Raw genomic sequence first — 26,334 nt, 5'->3', positions numbered from 1 at the left:
TAACTGGATTAGTAAAATTCAAATGAAACCTAATCTGTAGTTCTTAGATGCTAAATGCAGGGAACCAATATTATGAATTGAGTCTGCTGCTGTAACTCAGTTATCGTGCCAATTTGTTTTCAAAACAAAGAGGAAGACTAATTAAAATAGGTGGTGATATCAACTTTTATTGGAGTTTAAAATGCAAATAAAGCATAAACACACAATAAATCAAGTTTCAGGCAGAACAGTATTATGGAAGGTTTAACTGTAACCCTTACACAGCATCATTTACTGTACAACAGCATGGTTTTAAGTATCAGGAAAATGAGTCTACCACAAAGCTAGCTTAAAGGGATTAAGGTTTTTTGGTTGGGGGGGGGGGGGGGGGGGTAGCACAGGGGGAGAGAAAGGAAATGGCCTTGGATAAAACATGTTACTTCCAAATCAACTTTAAGGAGTATGTTGACCAGTAGCTCTAAAAGAGGTACAATAAGTGGCTAAACTCCACATACTTCACACAATAAAAAAAACACCCAGAACAGACAAGGGATTTGTATGACAGTTACCAGTGCTACAGCTGCAGTACTACTCGATTAGCAAGGATTCTTTATGGGGAGGTTCCTTTCATAAGTGAAAATGGAAAAAAAATGTAGCAATTTGTAACTAAAGTAGAATTGCTCCCAAGCTTGGACTATGCAGCAAACTGTAAAGTGTATTGAACAAAAGTTGTTTTATTACACAAATTTGCAATAGTTAAGCAAAGTTAGTCATAAGCTTCCATTACTACTACTCAAATGGCTGAGCATTTAGTCATCTGGTAACTGCATTTATAATACTGGCACTGCATTTTTGGAAAGATTCCTGATCAAAATCCTTACTAGGTTATTGCAAAAATGATTCAAAAAGGTTCATATGGAAGTTCATTAGAACAATTTAATCCAAGTAGATGCTAATTCAGATACCTAAACAGTTTGCTCATACACAAGTGTGGAAAGGCATTTCCACAAGCTGACAATTTGTCGTCACTGTATTGTAGGAGGGCATCTTACACGTTGATTAAGTTTGGTCAGGGCGAGGCAAGGATAAAAAAAAAGCTATACTTCTGTAGTCTCAAAACTTAACCATGTGCATACTATTTAAAGTAATCCAGTTACTCCTAGCACATTAGTCACTACACAATGTGAATTACTCAACTGCAGAGCTCAACTTTTACTATTAGAGCTTACTTTTAAACATTAAATACTGTTAATATGCATCGTGTCAGTGTAACACTGTCTAAATAATGGCAACTGGAGAGTCAACGTTGCTTTCCTTAAAATGCAACAAATTTTTAAAATATTAAATCCCTGCCTTCTAGTACATTAATTTTGTAGGATTGTACCCAACTGGTTTAGACTCTCTAAATTATCAGCTCTTAGCTTCACAAAAAGGACTTACATGTATAGATATTCCATCTTGGGTCATCCTATATTACATTACCTGTGTTGTAAAACTGCTAGTTAGAGGCAAGATATTGTCTGCATCAAGTTTAGTTTTAGGCATTAGAGTTCTAGGCAATATTGGCTCCTGGACTGCCACTAATCAGTTTTAAAAGCACAAAAATGAGGTGACATTTAGTGTTAATTAATTCACTAGATACAACTGAGGTTTTTTGGGGGGGGTGGGGGGTGGCAGGAAAGAAGGAGGACACAGGGAACAGAGGCAGAAAATTGTACTTAGTTGCAAAACAAAGTATTTAAACTTATGGCTACAACATTTTTTTAAATGGAGAAATTCAAAATTTCTACTTAAAAATTAGTCTATGAATAGGTCTCATACATTAAGTACAGCTGGCTAGATCTAATTACTGGAAGTTACTTGAAAGATTTACAGTTGGTTAAAATTTAAATCTAGTCTGCAGACAGTTGAAAATCTGCACACAACTATGACCACAACTGAACCTTCATGTACAGTGAAATGACAAATCTTTGAAACCATTCAGGTAAGTAGCTGCAAGTCATTAAAACATGATCACAAAATTAAATCCAAGGACCAATAAATGGAAGTATTGATTTATCCTGTACAAAATTAAAAAAAAACTGTGCAACTTATTGCATTTAAGCAACATACTAAACTTTAACAAGGTAGGTAGAATAGACTGGCTTGGCAATTCTAAAAATCAGCTAGCTAATCACATCCAACTACCAACCAAATATTTTAAAGCAGGTTGTCTAAGTGAGCAGAGGTCTTTTTAAAAAAAAATTTTAAAAATGATCTGAAGTTTACACTATTCATGCAGTAGCTCCAGCCTACCTTCTCCACAGCAATGGGACATCTAAACTTTTGTTCCATTTCTTTTACAATTAAAGTTATTCCCCCAAAGACCCGAGGCAGCAAGGCAGTGCCATTGAGGAAACAATGTTGGGGGTGGCGTAGGAAGACGTGTAATGGGAAGGGGAAAAACAGAGGCCAAGTGTCCTAGCGTGTTAGGCTTGTTGTAGCTAGATTTGGATAAACGGAATTAAAAATCTGCAGATGTATTGAAATGTGAAACTCAAATGCATCTTGATTTTATGCTAAACAACTAATGAAAGTGCATTATGTTGGTTCAGTTATCCATCATGTAATATTAGATACTGCAACTCAAGCATTCAGGATTTAGAAATTACTCCTCACTAAAATTGTTTTATCAACTTGGAGTTTAGTATGAGAGACATCTAGAAACCTTAAAACATTGGATAGAAACTTGTAAACTGAATAGGATATGAAACTGGCTTTGAGTGAGGGGTTGGTTGTAGAAAAGAGGGAATTTGATGAAAAACTAGCAAACTCAAAAAATAGCCATACACAGAAAAATTTACACAAAACAGCAGCAGTTCTATGTAGTGACAAATGAGAAAAGCAGCAACTTAAAACTGCCCAACATGGCTCGTCAGTAAAGACAATCAAAACACAAATGTTTAACTTTTAGCTGACAGTACAATCAAATTGAACTACAAGATTGTAGCACTTGCATTTCTGTTTTATTCCCATTTTCTTTAGATTCATAGCACTACCTTCTAGAAAGAGGGTTTCTGTTCAGTGGTTTACTGCATTTATAATTAGTGTTAACTTTTACTATGAGCCAGTTTTGCATCTTCCCATCATGACCCAGACTGAACAATCCAAGAAGCCATTTGATAAAATGCCTGGCAGCAAATGTTGTACAATGCTTCCAATATTCAGAGCTCTTGTACAGCATTTAATGACCCAATACTGGCCCCTGACAAGAATTTGTGAAATGTCAGTTTCAACACATTGAGATTGTTACATTGATTCCCAGGTTTCCATTTTCTGCAAAAAGCTGTGCAATGCTAGTGTCAAATACCAGACAGTCACTATTCATAATTGCTGTGGCAATACCCTCATGAATTGATCGAGGAGTTGCTTCCCAAGTCAGTCGTCGTCTGTGGCCATTGAGTTCAAGTCTATAGGCAAAGTTTTCAGCTTGTTTGCGTGTTCCAATTAGTTGTACTATGGCAAAAAATTGTTGGTGGCCATCATACTTTTCCTGTTTTTCCAAGACTAACATGAAATGGAAGCCAAAACATGACTGCATCATAACCCAATCAACTGCACCTGGAAGGTTAATGTCTGTGGCCAGGAAAACTATGTCCTCACCCTGCAAGGTTGTGATGGACTTGTGTTGGTGCATCAGGTGTGGCATTACAGCATCCAGAGAACCCTGCCATTTACAAGAGGCACCAGGGCAAGGACATGAGTATGGCCTGAACTCACAGAGTTCCTCATGGTCTGCTTTCTCTGTATGTGGCAATGTTATCTCACAACCTGAAGAGGCATATTTACAAGGGAACAGTACAGAGTTGGCCACTTTCTCCATAGCCAAGTTGCGAATGGAACCCAACGGGCCCCGGCAAGTGGGACAGCATGTAAGTTTAGGACGGCAGTTGCTGCAGACAAGATGGCCACTCTGGCACTGAAGAATTGGTGGCAGCACATAGTCAAAGCACACTGGACACTCAAAAAGGCTTGCTAAATCACTATTGGAGGCTGTAGTTCCTGCCAATGCTGGGACTCTCTGGGCAGGAGTGCACTTTGATGTACCTGTGGGGAGTGTTGTGGCAGTCTGACGACTCATTTCTGAAAAAGGACAAAGGAAAAAAAAGTTAGAACGGCAGCATTTACTTGTCCACAAAAGAATGTCGTAAATAGTTAAGTATGAATCCTTACCTTTTTTTTTTATTTCCATACCATCCTTCACCCAGGCATTTACCAACATTACTGAGCTGACTCCCAGCAAACAGGACTTTTCCTTACGCTACCCTTAAGGTGTGCACTCATCTTTTTCCCTACTGCACTTAAAGTAGGACTATGCTTTGAAACAGCCATTAAATCCAGTGTCATGAATACATGACTTTAAGAGATTGACTTTGCCCTCAATTAGTCAAGTCCCTACACATGACTGATGATAAAACAAGATCTGCAAGGATGGGGGCACAAGATGCAGCAATGCCAGCTAAATTCAGAAAAAGGTGCCTATTGCAAAAACAAAATACTGCAGATACTGGAAATACTCAGCATGTCAAACAATATATGTAGGAATGTTTAGATCAATGACAAGTCAGTCACCAGCCTGAAATGTTAACTGTTTCTCAGTGCTGTCTGACCTGCTGAGTATTTAGTGTTTTCCACCCATATTGCAAGACTGCTTTACAAGACAGACTGCTAAAGGAGGCTATTTTTTTGCTAAGAATTCAGTTGGAAATTAAAGTTATGATGCAGACAAAATATACAGTGTAATTAAAAGCTCTAAAATAATGGAGTGCTCATCTCCAAAAGCATTACAGTTTAGCTTTCTAATGCTCTGCCTTTTAGTCCTTAGCACCATTTGGCAGAGATAGATTTCTCAGGATGTGGGTGATACTAGTAAGCAAATTCTCATTCTTTAGTTATGGATGTGGTGGGCCTTAATCACTACATAGGAGATCATTCAACCCATTGAGCAAGTTCTGCCATCAAGTTAGATCATGGCTGATCATCTCTCAAACACCACTTCCCCACGCCATTCCCATGTCCCTTTATGTCACTAGCATCTAGAAATCTATCAATTTTTGTCTTGAACATTTTCAATGATTTGAGCTTCAACAGAATTCCAAAGATTTGTCAACCTGAGCAGAAATTCCACCTCATCTCAGTCTTAATGGCCTATCTCCCCTGTCTCACACACAGAATTTTGAAAATTTCAAAAAGATCACCACATCTCTCATTCATCAAAACTGAGAATACAGGCCCAGTTTCCTTAATCTCTCCTCAAGACAAGCCTGCCATCCCAGGGATTGGTCTGGTGAACCTGTGTTGCACTCTCTCTAGGTAAGGGGACCAACTGTACACAACACCCCAGGTGCAGTCTCACCAAGGTTCTCTACAATTGCAGCAATACATCTTCATTCTTGTACCCTTGTGATGAAGGAAAACATACCATTTGCCTTCCTAATTGCTGCAGCTGCAATAGTAACTCGAACAAGGACACCCAGGTCCCTTTGGACATCAACACTACTCACCATTTAAGAAATACTCTGCCTTTATTTTGTACCAAGTGGATAACTTCACATTCACATTATATTCCATCTGCCATGTTCTAGCCTATTTACTTAGCATGTCCAAGTCCTTTGAGGATGCAGCAAGGAGGCTTCAACTTACATTCCCAACTAGTTTATATCATCAGCAAATTTGGAAATATTACATATAGTCCCCACATCTATTGTGAACAGCTGTGGCCCCAGTACCGATTCTTGCATACTCCACTAGTAACAGCCTGCCATCCTGAGAATGGCCCGTTTATTCCTATTCTGTTTGCTGTCTGTTAACCAATTCTCAATCCATACCAGCATATTACCCCTAAAATCATACGCTCCAATTTTGTTTACTAATCTCGTATGACCTTATCAAAAGGCCTATGAAAATCCAAATACACCACATTCCACTGGTTCTCTTATCTATGCTATAAGCAACATCCTCAAAAAACTCCTAACAGGTTTGTCAAACATGATTTCCCTTTCATTAATCCATGTTGACTCTGCCCAATCATACCATTATTTTCCAAGTGACTAGTTATCACATTATAATAATTCTCGACTACGGATGTCAAACTAAGTGGTCTGTAATTCCGTTTTCTCTCGTGCCCTTAAATAGTGGTTACATTTGATACTTCCAGTCTGCAGGAAGGCTTCCAGAATCTATAGAATTTAAAGATAACCATGAAGCATCCACTATGTCTACAGCAACCTCCTTCAACACTGGGATATAGCTCATCAGGTCCAGGGGGTTTATCAACCTTCAACCCAATTAATTACATACTAGCTCCGAAAGTCATGTGGACTTTGTTAACACGCTCTCTCTCTTCACAGATGCTGCCAGACCTGTGGAGTTTTTCCAGCATTTCCTGTTTTTATTTCAGATTTCCAGCATCTGCAGTATTTCACTTTAATTTTTGAGTACTACCTCTGAATACTAATTGCTTTCAGTTCCTTATTTTCACAAGCACCTTGGTTTCCTGGTATTTCTGGAAGATTCTGTATCTTCCTCTGTGAAGGCAGACAAGTAAATTTAGTTTCTCTTGCCCATTCTCCATGATAAATTCTTCTGTCCCCACCTGTAACAGACCCACATTTGTCTATTCTAATCTTCCATTTTTCACATTTTAAAAGCAGCTGTTGTAGACCGCCTTTGTTTCTCACTAGCTTCCATTCATATTCTCTTCTCCCTGAAGAGCTTCTTGGTCCTCTTTTGCTGGATTCCAAATTGCTCCCAATCCTCAGGCTTACCACTTTTTAGCAACCTTAAGCTATTATTTCCTTTGATCTAGTCATGTTATCCAGTTTATTCACTGTTCCTGTTGGGTTTGAGTCTTAAAGGAACGTATATTGGTTGTAGACCATTACCAGAATTTTTTAAAGCGTATTTTCCCCAAATCCACCAACTTGCCCTCATACCTTCAGTTTCCTTTTTTAGATTTACGACCCTAGTTCTCAGAATGAATTATAATGTAAAATTCTATTTTGAACACTATTTCCTAAATGCTCCTTTACACTAGGTTAATCAGTCATTACATAATACTAAATCCAAAATAGCCCAATCTCTAGTTGTTCTTCAACATAATGCTCTAGAAATCCATCTCACACTCCAGAAATTTCTCCATAGCACTGGTGATAATTAGGTTTATCCAGTCTATGTAAATTGAAGTCACCTATTATCATATTTCCCCCATGTTACATGCAGCTCCAATTTCCAAATTTATACTATGCCTGACATTACCACTTCAGTTTGGTGACCTATAAACAACTCCCAACATTTGTTCCCCACGCTGTTTCTTAGCTTTACCCAAACTGATTCTACATCTTGGTCCTTCAATCCAAGATCCCCCCTCACTAATGTACTGATCTCTTCCCTTAACAGTGCTACCAAACCTTTTTGCCTATCCTTCTTAAATAAAGAAAATCTTTGAATATTCAGCTTCTAGTCATCTTGTAGCCACATCTCCGTAATGACAATTAAATCATACCCACTTCTACTTGTCCCATCAAAATCATCTACCTTAGTTTTGCGAATGTTATGTGCATTCATATATATGTCTTTAATGCCTTTGCTTACTATTTCCTACTTCCTGTTAACAGTTTTTCTTCCCTTCAATCTAAGTTCTTCCTCCGGTTCCCTTACCCTGCAAATCTAGTTTAAACCCTCCCCAACAGCATTCGCAAATCTCCCTGCGAGGATGTTAGTCCTCGTCTTGCCAAGGTATAACCTGTCCATCTTGTACAGTCCCACTTGCCCCAGAATTGGGTCCCAATGTCTCAAATCTGATGTCCTCCCTCCTACACCAATTTTCCAGCCACATGTTCTATCACCCAATCCTCCTATTCTAATGCTCACTAGCATGTGGCACTGGAGTAATCCTGAGATTACTGTTCTTTAATTTCTTTCCCATCTCCCAAAAATCTGCTTTCAGGACCTCACCCCTCTTTCTATGTAATTGGTAAGAATGTGGACCAAGACATCTGACAGTTCATCCTTCCCACAAATGGATGTTCTGCAGCTGCTCAGACATCTTTTAGCCTGGCACCAGGGAGGCAACATACTACCCTGAAATCACATTTTCAGCTGCAAAAGCAACTGCCTGTTCCCCTAACTAACAAATCCCCTATCACTATTGCTCTTCCACTTTCTCCTTGCTTGTGCAGCTGAGTCACCCATAGTGCCACAAACTTGGCTCTTGCTGCATTCCTGAGGAACCATCACCCTCACTAGTATCCAAAATGGAAAACCAGTCAGCAAGCAATACCGACTCAGGGGACTCCTGCACTACCTGCCTGGTTCTGTTGGACTGCCTGGCAGTCACCCATTCCCACTCTGCCTGTATGCTCCTAATGACAGTGAGGCCACCTCCCTTGCCGTGCTATCACACAGGTCTCTGCCTCGCGCATGCACCACAGTGGCTCCAGCTACTGCACGCTCAAGCTCCTGCAGGAAGTGTAATTGGCTGCAGATGTGTTTGTCTAGGACACGTGACATATCCATGACTCCCCACATTTCACAGGATGCACATTCTACTCTACAGTCCTTATGGTGTTTAGTAAAGAACCAGTGACAAATTAACTTAGAGACACTGCTGTTTGAGCACAATGTCAGAACCTTTGAAGCAGTGAGCACAGTTGGAAACAAGTGGCCTGATGTGATTATGGGAAAGCTATACAAATACAAAGTTCAAAGAGGGGTGGGAAAAGGCTCATGTGGAGCAAAGATACTTGGACCATTTGGCCCAGTGTATCAGGAAAGTGTAAACAATTATAAAAATTCAGTTACGAAAAAGGGGTTTTTAAAGTAATTCATTATTTTTGTTCTAGTTTAAAGATGATGCCTAACAGACTGCAAGATAAAGGGGAAAATAACTACAAGCTGCAACATCCTTAAAATATTAAAGTATATTTTATTGAAGTTTAAAATTATGCTCTTAAAAATCAAGAGTATGGTACTAGTTTAAAATAACTGATCACCAGGCAAATGTTGCCAATTCTGCTTTTTGCTGGGGGAACATTTCTTGCAACTACATTAACAGGAGGATCATCAATATGCTCCCTATAGAATTGCTACATAGGAGGCCATTTGGCCCACCATGCCCATGTTTGCTCTTTGAAAGAGCTGTTCTCTTCCTCCCCACTCTGCCTATAGCCCTGTTTTTTTCCTCACTTCCGAGTGTTATCGATTTTCACCATTGAAAGTTTTTGATTTTGCTTAGACCACCATGAGACAGTGTATTCCACATAGCACACTGCATATATTTTCCTTCATGGTGCCTTTTGTCAATTCCTCAAATCTGAGCTGTTTCCAGCCACATGATGGCAAGTAACCAAATCTTATTTATCACCTCGCTTTTTTGCTTAGCAGTGTACCCCTAATTCAGCAGTCCTCTGGCACCATGCCCAAATCAAAGGAGGACTCAAAAGATAGTGACCAGAGCTTCTGCAATTGCCACTATTTCCCCAAGCAACCTAGAAGGTATTATATTGGGTCAGGTAACCTTTCTATTTTTGGGCACAGCCAGCCTTTAAGTACCTTCTATTAATTTCTAATCTCATCCAATTCTAACTCACTACTTTCTCTTACCAATATTATAACTCATTTAATGAGTCAGTCATGCCCTCTATCTCAACATGAATGTAATTAGTCCTTCACTATTAAGACTGCACTGTGGATACCACCACCCCCTGCAAAATATAAAAATCAAAAATAATTAGTATCATGACTTGGTAAGGGCATATAGCAGAGTTCAGCAGGTTTACTGTAGTATGGTTTAATGATTTTTTAAAGTAGTTGTGCTCCTATTTTGGCTCAGCCTTAATAGATCAACTGTGGAAACGAAATGTATTTTCAATATTGTTGCTCACAGACAAACACAAGAATTGATAGGCATTGACAAAGTCAAGGAGCAAGTTATAAACTTTGGCTGCAATTAAAAATGCACATATTTCACAGGCTTAAAAACTAGATGCTTGATAAAGTTAACATGCAATGTAATGCCACTATATAATTGAAACCTCACAGCAATATCTGAGAGCTGGATTAGCTATTAAAATAACTTTGCAGCCTCATGATCTATAGCCAATTGCAATATTTCAAACCAACCCCCCGTCCCCCAAAAAAGCTTTCCTGCTTTCAGTAGGGTTTCAAAAAGTACACCTTTCTGTCTAAGTACACAAAAAAGTCAACATTAACTTACTAGTCATGAACATAAGAGCATAAGAGATAGCATTCAGCCGCAAGCCTGCTCCACCATTCAACAAGATCATGGCCTTAATTCCACTTTCTTGCCGGTCCCCAATAACCCACAACTCCCCTATAAAAAATCTGTCTAACTCAAGCCTCGAATATATTCAATGTCCCAGCCTCCAATGCTTGCTGGGGGAGGGAATTCTAAACACTAATGACCCTCAGGAGAAGAAAGTGTCTTAAAATGAGACACTTATTTTTAAAGCTGTGCCCCAGTTCTAGATTCTCCCAGGTGAGGGATATTCCCTCGGCATCTACCCTGTAAAAGCCCCTGAATCTTATGTTTCAGAGGAATCAGATGATCTTAAACACCAATAAGTGTTAGCCCAGTCTGCTCAACCCTGCATAAGAGAACCTCAATCTCAAGAATGAGCCAAGTGAGCCTTCCAGGAACTGCCTCCAATATAGACATGTCCCTCCTTAAATAAAAGGTGACCAAAACAGCAGAGGTGTGGTCTCAGGAATGCCCTGTGCAGCTGTAGCAAGACTTCCCTATTATACTTAATTTCCCTTACATCAACATTTGCCTTCCTAATTACTTGCTGCACCTGCATGTCAATTGTGGCTACTCTGAAGTCATACAGACTTGAAACACTGGTCTGGCAGCATCTGCGGGAGGGAAACGGTCAAGAGTTTTTCTTAGCATTTTGTTTTTATTTCAGATTTCTTCCTTCCTGCACCAATTCTCTGGCTACACATTAGCCCATCTAATCAGAGGTCCAGCATCAGACTCCATTCCCAAGCCAACATGCCCAGCATCAAGGCACTAATCACACAAATCAGCTCTACTAGACATCACATGTAATTTGTATGCTGAACCAGACTCCCAAAGCAACTGCTCTATTTGGAACAGTAGACTCCGAGAAGGACAGCAGAAACACTTTAGGGATGTCCTCAAAACATATCTGAAGAGGTCAAGTATACTTGTTGACTCATGCAAGTCCCTGGCTTGTGACTGCCCAAAAGGGAGATTCATACAGGAAGGTACCAACTACAGAGACTTCATCAGGGACACGCAGAGGCGAAGAGAGCACACAAACCTCCAAACAATTCATCTACTTGACCTGCATTGCATATAGCATGGTCTAGAGATCACACATTGAATTTCTCAGATCCTATTGAACCAGAACAGAAGCAATATTCACCAACAAATGGGAGAGTAATCCCTATTACCAGTTTGTTCAGTCCTGCTCTATCTCAAATTTTGCCTATGGACCTCAACTGGGGCAGGGGAGGTGAGAAATTAAGGGCAGGGAGGTAATTATTGCTGTGAACCCAGTTCAGATGGGATTGAATGATAATTTCAATGGTGAGGGATAGCATCTCATGCCCTCCAGGCATTCCGAAGCACTCTAAAGCCAATTACCTGGTAAACAGAACAGTTGCAGAGTGATATGACCACCAGTTACTCAGCTTTGATAGTTGTCGATTAAAGACTGAACATTGGTCAGGACATAACAATTTCCTGCTCTTCAGAAGTGTCATGGGATTTTTAAAAATTTCCTTAAATAGGCAATACAGACTTCCAATTTAAATATTTAATTTGAACATTTATTGGAAATGTTTAAATCTAGAATTTATGCTGCATCCTGGAGTAGGACTTTAGCCAAGTTAGTTACTTGGCACAGATTTAAAATCATACACCGGATTTAGTTGTATATTCAGTTGAGATTTTAGACCAAGTTTGAAGTTTCAAGATAACAGCAAACAAAACTCTGAAGCAACTAGAATGACATTTTGGATACAAGAGGTTAACGAGTAAAACTACAACAAGTAACACGTTCATAGTTCTAATTACTCACTAGTATATGAAGACGCATCATCGGATCCCTGCTCTGCTGCGTCCTGGTTGTCTTTAAGCAAAGAGATATGAAAGCAGCAATGCTGCACATTATGAAATTAGACTAATTGTCAATTTGTGAATGGCCACTAGAAGGTGCTGTCCCATTAACATTTAAATACCAGATAACAACCATCTCCAACAGAAAAGACCAGGCCCAAACATCCATCTTGACGTTCAATGGTATCAGTGCAAAGACCGCACCATCAACATCTAGGAGTCAGCAGGCAGAAGCTTATCATGGACCAGCTCCATCAACATTTTCATTACAAGCAGGGCAGAGATGCCCCAGCACCTGGCCCCAAATGCCCCATCAGCTACAAGGGCAGGGGTCAAAATTTTTCCAACCCCCTACCTTCCAAGGACTCGAGCTTGGAGGGCTAGAGTTTCGGGGACTACATGAGTTTCACATGGAGTTTAGGATACTATTCTCACATTTGGATTCCAAATTCCCAACATTTACGATAATAACTAAACCAAGATCAGATTCATCTCAAATTCCAAAAATTTGACACAATAAAACAAAATCACAGGGCTATAGAGAATGCATGGGTGTAAATATACAGAAATACAAAGAAGTTTCAATAGGATTCAGACAGGCTGAGTGAGTTGGCAAGATCGTGGCAAATGGAATATAATGCAGGCGAGAGATTATCCACTTTGGTAGGAGGAACTAGTGCAGAGTATTTCTTAGAGAGTTTGGGAAGTGATGATATCCAAAGGACCTTGGGTGTCCTTATAAATCACTGAAAGCAAACATTCAGGTGCAGCAACCAATAGGAAGGTGACTGATATATTGACCTTTATGTCAAGAGAATTTTAGTATGGGAGTAAAGGTGCCTTGCCTTCAATTGATGTAGAACTTTGGTTAAACCACACCTGGAGTATGTGTACAATTTTGGTCCCCTTACCCAAGGAAGGATATACTTGCCATAGAGGGAGTGCAGCAGAGGTTACCAGACTATCCCTAGGATAGCAGGATTGTCCTATGAAGAGAGATGAAGGAGACTGGGTCTGTATTCTCTAGAGTTAAGAATGAGAGGGATGATCACATTGAAACTACAAAATTCTTAGAAATGATGTTTCCCCAGGCTGGGGGCAGAGGGAGGCTGTCTAGAACAGGAGACAATCTCAGAATAAGGGGCAAATCATCAAGTCATTTAAGACTGAAATGAGGAGGTATTTCTTCACTCAGAGGGTGTGGAAGCTCAGGTCATTGAGTATGCTCAAGACTGAAAATCGATAGATGATGTCCAGATACTATTGACATTAAGGGCTATGGGGATAACATAGGAAAATGGCATTGAGATAGATGATCAGTCATGATCTAGTTGAATGGCAGAGCAGGCTCGAGGGACTGAATGACCTACTCTTATGTTCCTAAAATATTTAACAAAGAATGAGGCTCAATGTTGTAATTTAATCAAGAATTTCAACTGCAAGCCAATTGAGCTTCACTGACAACATAGATGAGCGTTTCCTCACTGCACAGGATAAATGACATCTTTGCAACTCAAATTCTGGTTTGTGACACCTTGTTTGAAATATCAGTCCAGAGTACCATGTTACTGAACAGGATTTAACAAAACAGAACCTCAAGATAATGCTCAATCATGTCTCTCCACTTGCACCTCCCTGCTCCTCCAATTCAGGTGGGAGGGGGACACAGTCTGGGCTTCTGCCCACCAGTGCCAGCCACTCCCAAGGTGCAACAGTTAAAGTCAGACCCAGACACCATTGTAGACGGATTCACTATGGTCCAGAGCTAGGGCCTAGCGAGCCTCCGCCAACAGGGGAAGCACAAGACAGAGTGAAGAGTCCATGACACTCTTCCTTGACAGGCAGTGGCCCTGGCAACTGGAACTGCTCAGGCCAAGGACAACTCCAAAGCCACTCTCCAGTTCCCTGTCAGCCACATCCAATGGCTGCTGTGCAGTGTGCAAGGGTTACTATGTTGTGTCAAGGCTGGAGCCCACACCTACCTGATCATTGTTGAGATTCTGGAGCAGGCTGGCAATGTGACCTGGGACAAGAAGTTGGCCCACATCATTCCCTGCCACTTGCAGCAACATCCAGGCTATGCTGCTGCACAAGAAACCCAGACAACCCAGCAAGATAAAAAAAAGGACAAGATTTAAAAGCAAGGAGGGAGGGGTTCTTGTGATTGGAGGAGCTCAAGCAGTAACATGGGATCGAGAATATGTTTGGAGGAGCAGTTCCTCAGATTCTGTCTCCCATGCTTCACTGCTCCTCTAATCACAATGCAAGCAGTGATCTTTAGAGTTTCTAGGGTGAATTCATTAATTCCATGTATTTTGAACACTGTACAAGGGTGATTTAAGTATTGATTACATACACAACTGGATGGGTACAACCACAAGATCAGCACCCACCACTGGACTGGATATTCATACTACAGCTACAGATTGTCATTAGACCGTGAACCAGTTTCAGTGAACATCAAAATCAGTTTTGCATCAACTTTTGAAGGCTTTGCTTAAAAGCAGAGCTCAGCACCTACAGGGGCCTGCTCCCTCGTCCAAATGTTAATACTGGATAAAGTTATACACAAATACAAAAGCCTCTCAAGGCAATCAGCAGGTTACCAATTTCATACTACAGGAAAGGCATTTGAAATCCTGCTTCAATCAGGATCCCACTGAGTCTGTGAGGACCTCAAATCTAACCCTCAACTCTCAAATTGAAATTTTTGTTTTGAAAATTGCTTCATTGGGAACTCTTTGCCAAATCTTGTCATGTGGCTGAGCACTCTCCAATTGTAAGTGTCAGAGGCTGGGCAACCACTTTTTCAAAACAGTGCCACCATTCAGGTCATGGAAAGAAAGTTTGGATCAATTCTCCACCTCCCCTCCAGAAATGCTTTGTGCCAATTAATCCAATCAAAAACCTTTTCTTTAAATGCTAACACCCCAGGCAAAAGTGATAGGAAAAAAATTACCAAAGCAGTAATTCTTCATATCTGAAGGATAGGTATTAAAACAGCTAATCTCATCTGCATTCCTGGATAGAAACACTTACACAAGTGCAACAATTTAGACTCCTGGTGGTTCTGATGAAATGTCATTGACCTGAAACGTTATAACTGTTTCTCTTTCCACAGATGCTGCCTAAAATGTGGAGTATTTCCAGCATTTTTGGTTTTACTTCAGATTTCTAGCATTTGACGTATTTATCTTTGAATCTAGATTCCTTGTTTGGTAGTCACAATATTCTTGCCCTGGAAAAGTAAATTTGGCAATACTCAACCACACAGTTCTAAAAGGTCGGTTGGCCACTAAGATTGCACAAAATAAATAAACCCTCGATTGGTAGTTTTGAAGGACTACTTCTCAGTTGCAGCCCAAAGGCAATCTACCAGCATGGATGCGCTTTGAGTTGTCAGAATCACAGGCTGCACTCTGCAGTTTGTCAAGCCTGCCACAAAATTTCTTAAATCTCAATACATTGCATTAAAATAAAACAAACTTTCAAAACAAGCTAAAGGGGGTTTGAACCACAGGAATGCAGCAGGAAACATCCATTAGTAAATGAGAACTGCAGGTTCCTTTGTCGAACAATATTGTTTAAAAAGGCACAAAAAAAAACATACACACATGGTTGACATCCTGCTCAGACATTTGAAGTCCATTGCCCACTGGCAGATGGGAATACAAATCTGCTCATCACCACAACTTATTCCTTCCTACAGCTGGTTTGTGCCTCTGCTCTCCAAATTGCTTATTCCTTAGCTGAGTATGTGAAACACAGAGGTGCCAGCAGGGTGCTGGACTATGGAGTGAAGGGGGGGGTGGGGGGGGGGAAAGAGAGAGAAAAAACAGCCGAGAACAAGTGGTCCATGCTTCTGATAACTGAAAAGCTGGCACATCCACATGTAGATTTTATCCTTGGTGGCTTTGACAAATTTTCGTAAAGTCATCCTGATCAAAGTGTTCTACTTGATCACAGCTGGATACACTCGTTACCTTGTAACAGCTGTTACAAGAACTGTCAAAAGTCTACTTCCGAAGGCACAATAATGATGCCCATTCAACACTCAAGATATCAGCATACAAGTTGACCTCTAAAGCCTCAATCAGTCCCTCCAACATGCAGAGTATAAAGAAGTGAACTGCTGGCATGGTGGTCACCATCTTGATCATTCGCCACACTGGGTCTGTTCTGTGTGGGCATAGCACAACAGGCCATATTGCCTGCTTGATCCCTTACACCCTGTTGTAAGATACTGATAAAACATCCATTTGAGGTGAAAAATTGAGGCCGACTACTAATGAGAGCATAGCAAATCATAATTGAAAGGTTGGGGGGGGGTGGGGGGTTGCAGGACAACTTATACGCCATGTTAAAAAACATTCTTAGGGCTTAAAAAAATGGGGTCTTCTTATACACCATGACCTACAGTAAATAAAATAAATTTCCAGGTGAAATCACTGGTAGCATTTAGGCATGGAACCCCAATTAAATTCTCCTTCTGTAGAGCTATTAACGGAGGCCAGCTGTCTGAATTAAATCTGCTGCAATCAACTAACAGCACCAAATTTTAACAGCCTTCATTAAAAAGGGCAGCATGGACCTCATATGCAAAATACCATCCCATCTTCAACACCCCCTTCCTCTGACATCCATGAGCACATCACCTCAAAAATCTTTCCCACCCTTGACAGAACACTGAAATAGCCCCAATCAAAACACAAGTGACATCCTTTGAATTTGGCACACCTTGTCCTTTTCTACCTCCTCATCATGTAGCACTACAACCATCCTACTCCAACAGTTTCCCCATTGTCCACAAGTAGAACTGTCCTGGTGTCAACCATAGCCAGAGAATCCTCTGCAATGTCTTCACTTCTTGCTCCCTACCGTTACTTCTCAAGATCAGCCCCCAAGGATCTATCCCCAACCTCCTATTTCTCACCTACATGTTGCCCTCCAACAAAACCACTCAAAGACATGGCAGGTTCCTGGCCTATAGTACATAAATGTAACATTTAACTTTAGGAGCCAAGACACAGGATATACAGGCCTTGAGGAGTGAGTGCAGTGCACAATGAAAGTAGGTCTTGGAAGTTTTAAATTACAAGGGCAGATTGCATAAACTTGACTTGTATTCTCGGGAGAAGATACTTGTATTCTCTGGAGTAGAAGATAGAGTGGTGATCTGATGCAGATATTTAAAAAGTCAAATGAATTCAATAAGGTGGATAGATAAACTAGTTCCTCTGTTGGGGATAAAACTAGAGATTGGCCAATTAAGAGGGAAACCAAGTAGTAATTCGCCCCCCCACACAAATGTAGTATAAATACAGAATCATTCCAAAGGCTCTGGGTGCTGGAACAATTGCAAGACAATACTGACAGCACCAAATCTTTGGTGGTAATGGGTATCAGGGGATGTGGAACTACAGGAGGTAAAAGTTGAAACAGATCAGATAGATCTATTCTAATGGTAGAGCATACAAGCAGTTTAATGACCTACTCCTGTTACTACATTCTATATATAGTGACATCCAGCTCTCAATGCCTCCACTGCCTATTTCCAGACACTTTGTTCAGTTGAAGAGGAGTTTATAATTTCCTCCACTTACAATGCTGGAAAAAGTCACCTCTTCACCTCCTGCCACAGAAGGGAATGCCCTTGAATGGATTCCATTCCCTTCCTTGGCCACCATGCCTGGTTGAAATCAGACTATTCTCAACCAGAGTGCCAATTAACCCAGAACTGAGCTTCTAACCCCAAAAGACTGCCAATTTCCATCAAGCTCATGCCAAGATTTTTAGCTGGTAAGACCATTACCATTGAGTCTGGAGATAACGTTCAATGTTCTCCTGGTTGACCTCCATTAACCCAGGCTCATTCAAAAACAATCTTGCCCTGACCTATACCCAACTCATGCCCACTCATCACTGACTTACATGGGCTCACAGTACATTAATGCTTAAATTTTAAATACTTATCCTCATTCAAATCCCTCCATGGCCTCAACCCATCCTTTCTTTAATCTCCTCCAGCAAGTCTTCAACTTTGGTTCCTTGTGCTTCATCCGTACAATTAATTCTGGTTGTGCCTTCAGTCCTCTAAACCCCAAGCTCTGGAACTACCTCTCCTCCTCCAAGAGACTCCTTAAAACTGAATAGACTCAAACTTTCGTCACCTGTCCCAACATCTTTCTTTGGCAGGGTATGAATTTCTGTCCAATGACACTAAGCACCCCAAGGCTCTTAGTCAAAAAGTACTACATCAATACCAGTTCTCTTATTCATTTCCCTCCACTTTAATATTCTAGTTCATCTAAGATGATCCTACCTCTATCTGAAACACACCTCACTTAGACAGAACACAAATTGCAATTTGCAAGATAAACATTTTCTCAACTGTAATCACAATCTTTCCTATATAATTTATATGAACAATCATTCCAATTTCTTTAAGCTACAAACAGCCTAGTTGGTCCCCTTTTCAATTGCATCTTTGGTTAAAAAGCCAAAAGATGCTGCATGATCACCCCTTCCAGCTCTTCTTTCCCAGGACTTCAAATTTTGGAGTTCCACTTCCTTTTTACAATTACCAAGGTCCTAAACAAGTTTGATATTTCTATTTTGATTTTTTTTTATAAAAAAGGATTACTTGGTCATTATCATATTGCATAATTTGCTGTGCACAAATTGGCTACCATGTTTCCTACATTAAAACATTCCAGAAGTGTTTCATTGGCTGGAAAGTACTTTGGGATGTCCCAAAGCTGTGAATGGTGCTATACAGTTGCAAGATTTTCTTTTTAAGTCTTTTTTATTTGATAATCCATAGGTATCAGTAGAAGCATAACTGAAGATTTTTTTTTATACATCCACTTGAACTGTGACACATCCATGTGTACAGTTATAGATTTTATCCTTTCAAACTAGGATTACATTAGAAGGAAGCATTTAGTTTTGCAACACTGAGGTGAAACATACATGGAAGAAATTGGAGTTGACAAAAGTTCACTGTCTTGTCACAAATTTAAGACAACAAAATGGTCAGGAGAAAAGGACCAATAAGAGGATTTTCTGCAATTAGATGAGGAAAAGAGGGCAAAATGACAGTAGGAATAAAAGGTACAACAGGGAGACAGTGAAATATTAGAAAAATAAAACATCTTGAGATCCAGAAGATGTATATAAATGGTTACAAACATGACAGCAGAAGGTGGGAGAAAATAGAAAATATGGTAAAGCAGAGGGGGATCCATCAGCTGGACAGTATAGCAGAAGATGACAGCAAGAACAGGCCAGTCTGATGGCTTACTACTGACGTGGGATGGATATCCCGTAACATCCACCCCTTTTAGAATCACTGGTGCAGCTGTATTATATCCAGCACCTGCTATTCAAGAGGAAATGGAAGCTGCAGTTGAGATCCAAGGCTGTAATAATTAAAGTTAGCCCACTGGCCTTTAAAGTATCTGGTAGAAGGATGGGTGCTATTCCACAAACTTATGCTGAGGTCCACTGGAATAGCATAGGAGGCCACAGACAGAACATAGGAAAAGTAGGTCATTTGCCGCCCCCCCCCCCACCCCCTCCACCCCACCCCACCCACCCACCCACCACCCACCACAGGCCTTCACTACCATTTAAGAAGATCATGTCTATTCTTTGTGGGCTTAACTCCACTTGCCTGCCTGCAACTCTGTCAAAAATCTGTCCATTTCAGCCTTGAATGTATTCAATGACCCAACCTCTACTGCTTTTTTTCTTTTGACAGGGGGGGGGGGGGGGGGGAGAGAGAAGAGAAAGAGAGAGAGAAGAGAATTCCAAACTGTGCCCCTCAGTTCTAGGTTAACTCCTGAGGAGAACTATCGTTTCAGCATCTACCCTGTCAGAATCTTATACATTTCAATGAGATCACCTCATTTTTCTAAATTTTAAGTGAATGCAGGCTCAGCACAACTTTTTTTAAATAAAATATTCATTCACAGAATGTGGGCTTTGCTGGCCAGGCCAGCATTTATTGCCCATCCCTAGTTGCCCTTGAGAAGGTGGTGGTGAGCTGCCTTCTTGAACCGCTGCAGTCCATGTGGCGTAGGTACACTCAGTGCCGTGAGTTCCAGGACATTGACCCAGCGACAGTGAAGGAACAGCAATATATTTCCAAGTCAGGATGGCGAGTGACTTGGAGGGGAACTTCCAGGTGGTGGTGTTCCCACCTATCTGCTGCCCTTGTCCTTCTAAAATGATAATGGTCATGGGTTTGGAAGGTGCTAAAGAGCCTTTGAGTTCCTGCTGTGCATCTTGTAGATGGTACACACTGCTACTACTGTGCGTTGGCAGTGGAGGGAATGAATGGTTGTGGCTGTGGTGCCAATCAAGCAGACTGCTTTGTCTTGGATGGTCTCAATCTTAGTGTTGTGGGAGCTGCACTCATCCAGGCAAGTGGGGAGTATTCCATCACACATCTGACTTGTGCCTTGTAGATGGTGGACAGGCTTTTTTTGCCGGGGTGGGGGGGGGGGGGGGGGGGGGGGGGTGTCAGGTGGAGAGTTACAGGTTTCCTAGCCTCTGAACTGCTCTTGTAACCAAGTATTTATATGGCTAGTCCAGTTCAGTTTCTGATCAATGGCAACTCCCAGGATGTTGACAGTGGGGGATTCAGTGATGCTAATGCTATTGAATGTGTAAGGAACATATCTTTTTATTTTCTGTTGGACTGAGTATTAAAATTACAATGGCTGCAGGTTGAAAAGCATGTCCACTGGAACAGGATGAGAGATATTTACAATGTTGTGCAGTCCTGGAACAGTGTGCCATGAAAGACAGGATGATGCCAGAAAGGAATCTTGGACCAAGGGAACTGCCTGGCAACAATGTTTTAATTGGCTCCTGACCAGGTTTTGCGTGAGCAGTGCAGCAACATAGCTCCTAGCCTGAAAGGAACAAGACCTAAAGCCTCTCTCCCCTAGCCTGAAAGGAACAAGACCTAAAACCTCTCTCTCCTGTGTGGAAGATTTCAGTAATTCCACAGTAATAGCTAGCTGGCTTTTTATCCTCTCATATCTCTATAACCTGCTCTCTCTCTGAAAGCCCCCCGTCAAGAGGCAAAAGGGAAAATCACTGTTAGAGACATTGAAAGGCAAGTGCTCAACCAGTGAACTAAATAATGAAAGTGCTGGAAGACCATCTCATGTCATCAATAGGAACTGAAATTAATTTGGAAGACATCAATCAAAATTAACCCACTGAATCCTGTACTCCGGAATTGGTGCTATTGAACTATTTTATCCCACCCTTAAAATCAATGTTTGTGTGTGTATATATAGGGATTTGAGAAAGGGGTAGAGTTTAAGAAAACTTCTAACACTTATCAGTTCATATTCCTTTTGCCACTAGTTAAAGACAATTTATTCAATAAACAGTTATTTACTTGGCAATACAAGCACCGGGTTTGTAAACTAAACTTAAACATTTAGGTTGAATTGGGGAAAGCTGGTGGTTTAGTCAAACTTCTCATTTGTTGCAGCTCAGGGAACATGGGGCTTGATATTACATGACATAATCCCATGGGTCGTGACAAATGTCAGGGGGTGGTGGTTACATTCTCTCTTGCTGGAGACTGTCAATACCTTGCACTTGTGGCACAAATGTTACTTGCCAGCCCAAGCCTAGATATTGTCCAGGTCTTGCTGCATTTGGACACAGACTGCTTCAGTATCTGAGAATTCGCGAATGGTGCTGAACATTATGAAATCATCAGCAAACATCCCCACTTCTGACCTTATAATGGAAGGAAGGTAATTGACGAAGCAGCTGAAGATGGTTGGGCCGAGAACACTACCCTGAGGAACTCCTGCGATGATGTCCTGGAGCTGAGATGACTGATCAACCACAGCCATCTTCTTTTGTACTAGGTATGAGTCGAATGAGTGGAGAGTTCCCCCCCCCCCAATTCCAGTTTTGCTAGGGCTCCTTGATGCCACACAGTCAAATGCGGCCTTGATATCCAGGGCAGGTCACTCTCCCTCACCTCTGGAGCTCAGCTCTTTTGTCTATGTTTGAGCCAAGGCTATAATGAGGTCAGAAGCTAAGCGAACCTGGCAGGAATTGGGCATCAGTGAGCAGGTTACTGCTAAGCAAGTGCCACTTGATAGCACTACTGATGACCCCTTCCATTACTTTACTGATGATCGTTGAGTAGGCTGATGGGGCGGTAATTGGCCAGGTTGGATTTGTTCTGCTTTGATGTGTACAGGACATACCTGGGCAATTTTCCATATAGCTGGGTAGATGCCGTGTTGTAGCTGTACTAGTGCAGTAAGTTCTGGAGCACAAGTCTTCAATGTTATTGCCGGAGTATTGTCCGGGCCCATTGCCTTTGCAGTATCTTGATATCGCGTGGAGTGAATCGAATTGGCTGGAGACTGCCATTCGTGATGCTGGGGACCTCCGGAGGAGGCCGAGATGGATCATCCACTCGGCACTTCTGGCTGAAGATTGTTCCATGTGCTTCAGCCTCATCTTTTGCACTAATCAGAGTTGTTTAATTGTCCACTATCATTCACGACTGGATGTGGCAGGACTGCAGAGCTTAGATCTGATCTGTTGGTTGTGGGAGCGCCTAGCTCTATCACTTGCTGATTATCACACAAGTAGTTCTTATAGCTTCACCTGGTTGACACATTTTTAGGTGTGCCTGGTGCTGCTGCTGGCATGCCCTCCTGCACTCTTCATTGAACCAGGGTTGATCCCCTGGCTTGATGGTAATGGTAGAGTGGGGGATGAGGTTACAGATTGTTAGAGTACAATTCTGCTGCTGCTAATGGCCCACAGCACCTCATGGATGCCCAGTCTTGAACTGCTAGATCTATTCAAAATCTATCCCATTTAGCATGATGGTAGTGCCACACAACACGATGGAGGGTATTCTCAATGTGAAGGCGGGACTTCATCTCCACAACAATTGTGCGGTGGTCAGTCCTACCTATATTGTCACGGACAGATACATCTGTAGCAGGCAGTTTGGTGAGGATGAGGTCAAGTATGTTTTTCCCTTGTTAGTTCCTTCACCACCTGCCACAGACCCAGTATTGCAGCTATGACATTTCGGACTCAGCCAGCTCGGTCAGTAGTGGTGCTGCCAAGCCACTCATGGTGATGGACATTAAAGTCCCCCGCCCAGAGTACATTCTGCACCCTTGCCACCCTCAGTGCTTCCAAGTGGTGTTCAACATGGAGGAGCACTGATTCATCAGCTGAGAGGGGGCAGTACATGGTAATCAACAGGCGGTTCCCTTGCCTATGTTTGACCTGATGTCAAGAAACTTCATGGGGTACAGAGTCAATGTTGAGGGCTCCCAGGGCAACTCCCTCCTGACTGTACACAATGCCGCCACCTCTGCTGCGTCTGTCCTGCTGGTGGGACAGGACATTAACCAGGGATGGTGGTGTCTGGGACATTATCCGTAAGGCATGATTCTGTGAGGATGACTGCGTCAGGCTGCTGCTTGACTAGTCTGAGAGACAGCTAGCCCCCTAATGTTAATAAGGGGGTCTTTGCAGGGTTGATAGGGCTGAGTTTGCCATTGTCATTTCTGGTGTCTAGGTCAATGCCAGATGGTCTGTCCAGTTTCATTCCTTTTTGATACAACCAAAAGGCATTTAAGAGTCAACCTACATCTGGAGTCACATATAGGCCAGACCAGGTAAGGAAGGCATATTTCCTTCCCTAAAGGGAATTAATGAACCAGGTGGGTGACAATTGACAATGGTTTCATGGTCTATTCTAGATTTTTTTTATTTAATTTAAATTCCAGGATTCAAACCCAGGTCTCCAGAGCATTATCCTGGGTCGCTAGTCCAGTGTCAATACCACTACACTATTGCCTCCCTCATAAGACAACCTGGTGAATCTTCTCTGAACTGCCTCCAATGCAAGTCTATTCCCCCTTAAATTGAGACGAAAAACAGTGATCCAGGTGTGATTTCACCAATACTCTATCATTGTAACAGTACTTTCCAACTTTCATACAGAGTCATACAAGTCAGAGTGGGATGGAGAATTAAAGTAGCAACTGGTACCTCAAACATTTGCAGACAGCATGGTGTTCAGTAAAGCTGTCATTCATTCAACTTGCTTTTGGTCTCCCCAGTGCAGAGGAAAGCACATTGTGAGCAACAAATAGTTGGAAAAAGCACAGGTAAGCAAACTATTGTCTCACCCTGGCAGTGTTTGGAACCCTGGAGGGTGGCAAGGGAGGTGATGAAAAGACAGATACTTCACCTGCATGGAAAGAAACTGACCAAGTGTTATGCATGACCAGGAGATTACAGATTGAACAGTCCCTGCTGAAATAGGAAAAGAGGTACTTGTTGGTAATACAGTGTTAAGGTGATGGAAATAGCAGAGTATGAGCTGTCAAATACAGAAACTAGTGAAAGGAAAGGACAAAGGGGTCCAGTCTACTAAGGGTTAGGGTAATCCTCGGCCAAGGAATAAGGCAGTCAACCAATGTATGTAGCAAACTACTGTATTCAGCTCTTCAATTGCCAAGAATCCAGCTTCGGCTTTCAAGGAGTTACAACTTCCCCTTCACTTCCTCTTTCTCTCCCCACCTATTAAAGTCATCTTTCAAGTAGGTTTTGCATGGCAACACAATCTTTCACGGTGTTTAAACATTTTACCTGGTTTCTATAGCTACTTAAATTTGAGAACAGTGACTAAGCAACCAGATAGCCACTCTGTCCACGCAAGTTGCGTTTAAAAATTAAGTGGGACGACTTGGCGGGGGGGAACAACAAAAAGAGCTGGAAAATCCCTTTACAGCAGGCCTAGTTTGCACCTGCTATATCTGAAAGACGTCAATATGTACGTAGTGTTGGGGCTGCCTGTATATATTAAATACCACATACACTTACTTTCTCACTAGTTAACTGGAGAACAGCCTCAGTACCTACTGCGCCAGACAGAGACCTCGTGATCCTTGGCGAATTATATTAAATTATAAGCCACTGTCAACAAGGAACAAAGACGCGGTGGCTGGGGATTTTTTCCGCCTACAAACATCTCCATTGTGTCAAACATACATACACGAGGTTAAACGCTTCGGATCACAACAAAAAAATGCATGCTGGCGGATTGACCGCTTCTCTACCCGTTGTGTCACCACAAACAAAAATAAAAAGCTGCAGAGAGAGAGGGAGAGAGAACACGGTGGAAGGAACCAGACTGGGAGCGAAGAGACTTGGCGGCCGTTCAGGAAACAGCATTAAAAGCCACGTTAGACAGGGCTGCTCCCGACAATGCGAGGTCGGAATAAATGAAAATAAAAAGCCAGGAAGCAGGACCGCGGCAGCTGTTTACAACAAAAGGGAGTGAGTGTAAAGAGCAGAGGGCCGCGGCCTAGTAAACCCTCGCCATGCCGGCGGCCTCTCCCACACAATAAACACAACCCGCTCCCGCTTCAGCCTCCACCAAAGGCGAGCCTCAACATACCAGCAGGAGGAACTGCTTCCTAATAAAACAAAGTCGGGAAGCCCGGGGACTCGCCTTGAATCACGCACAGCTCGAGTTACTCCGGCCTCAATGTCCCCACCCCACACCAAAATAAAGACCTTCCTCCCCTCTTTGTGCTTTTAAAGGTCCGATTCTTAGCCGCCCTTACCTGCATTAAAATGCAAACACGAGTCGCACCCGGAGGTATCGCTGCTTATTCTCCAACCCCCCCCCCCCCCCTGCCCCGGGTAGGCAAACCAGGCACTGACCCACCAACTGGCTCCACTGGAGTAGACCGGCTTCCTACCCCGCCCCTCTTTCCTCTCTCGGTCGGTCGACTCTCTCCGGAACGGCACTAACCGCCGCCCGCGCTCGAGCCCAGTAGCCCCAGCACGCGCTCACCTGCCCCGCGCAACGCGCTTAATTATTCTAGCCAGCGAGCCAATCAGCAGCGCCAGCAACACTCCGCCTTCCCTCGCGCTCTTTCCCGCGCCTCCCGGGCGGCTGCAGAACTTCCCGCTGGGCGTCCGGTAGAGCTGTTACCCTACGTTGGCAACAAAGTTAGCAGAGACACCACTTATGGAATCGCAGCATATGCAAGTATCTAAGATAAGGCCATATTATTACCTATTATTCTTTCCTCCATGCAATCCAATGAGTATGATAAGTGGCAAGTAACATTCACACCATACAAGTGCCAGGCAATGACCATCTCCAACAAGAGAGA

The 26,334-nt window shown here is 42.2% G+C and overlaps 1 protein-coding gene across 3 annotated transcripts; it reads right to left on the bottom strand.

The window, feature by feature from the left end:
* Positions 1-149: 149 nt before the first annotated feature.
* siah1 (siah E3 ubiquitin protein ligase 1) lies at positions 150-26,010 on the bottom strand. 3 transcript variants are annotated; one of them, XM_078544327.1, is made up of 2 exons: positions 25,881-26,010; positions 150-4,101 (listed from the first exon to the last, which is right to left on the bottom strand). In XM_078544327.1, exon 2 carries the CDS (start codon positions 4,097-4,099, stop codon positions 3,251-3,253), a length of 849 nt encoding a protein of 282 aa, XP_078400453.1. In that variant the 5' UTR covers positions 4,100-4,101; positions 25,881-26,010; the 3' UTR covers positions 150-3,250. The 3 variants fall into 3 exon arrangements, with proteins under 3 accessions (XP_078400453.1, XP_078400454.1, XP_078400452.1); XM_078544328.1 differs by having other exon boundaries at positions 25,877-26,004; XM_078544326.1 differs by lacking the exon at positions 25,881-26,010 and adding an exon at positions 25,777-25,840.
* Between the last annotated feature and the right edge of the window lie 324 nt (positions 26,011-26,334).

The sequence above is a fragment of the Cetorhinus maximus genome, chromosome 6 (assembly GCF_964194155.1).
Source record: "Cetorhinus maximus chromosome 6, sCetMax3.hap1.1, whole genome shotgun sequence".
Classification (NCBI taxonomy): domain Eukaryota; kingdom Metazoa; phylum Chordata; class Chondrichthyes; order Lamniformes; family Cetorhinidae; genus Cetorhinus; species Cetorhinus maximus.
Note: the sequence above shows the minus strand (reverse complement) of the source record. Positions and strands in the feature narration are given on the sequence as shown.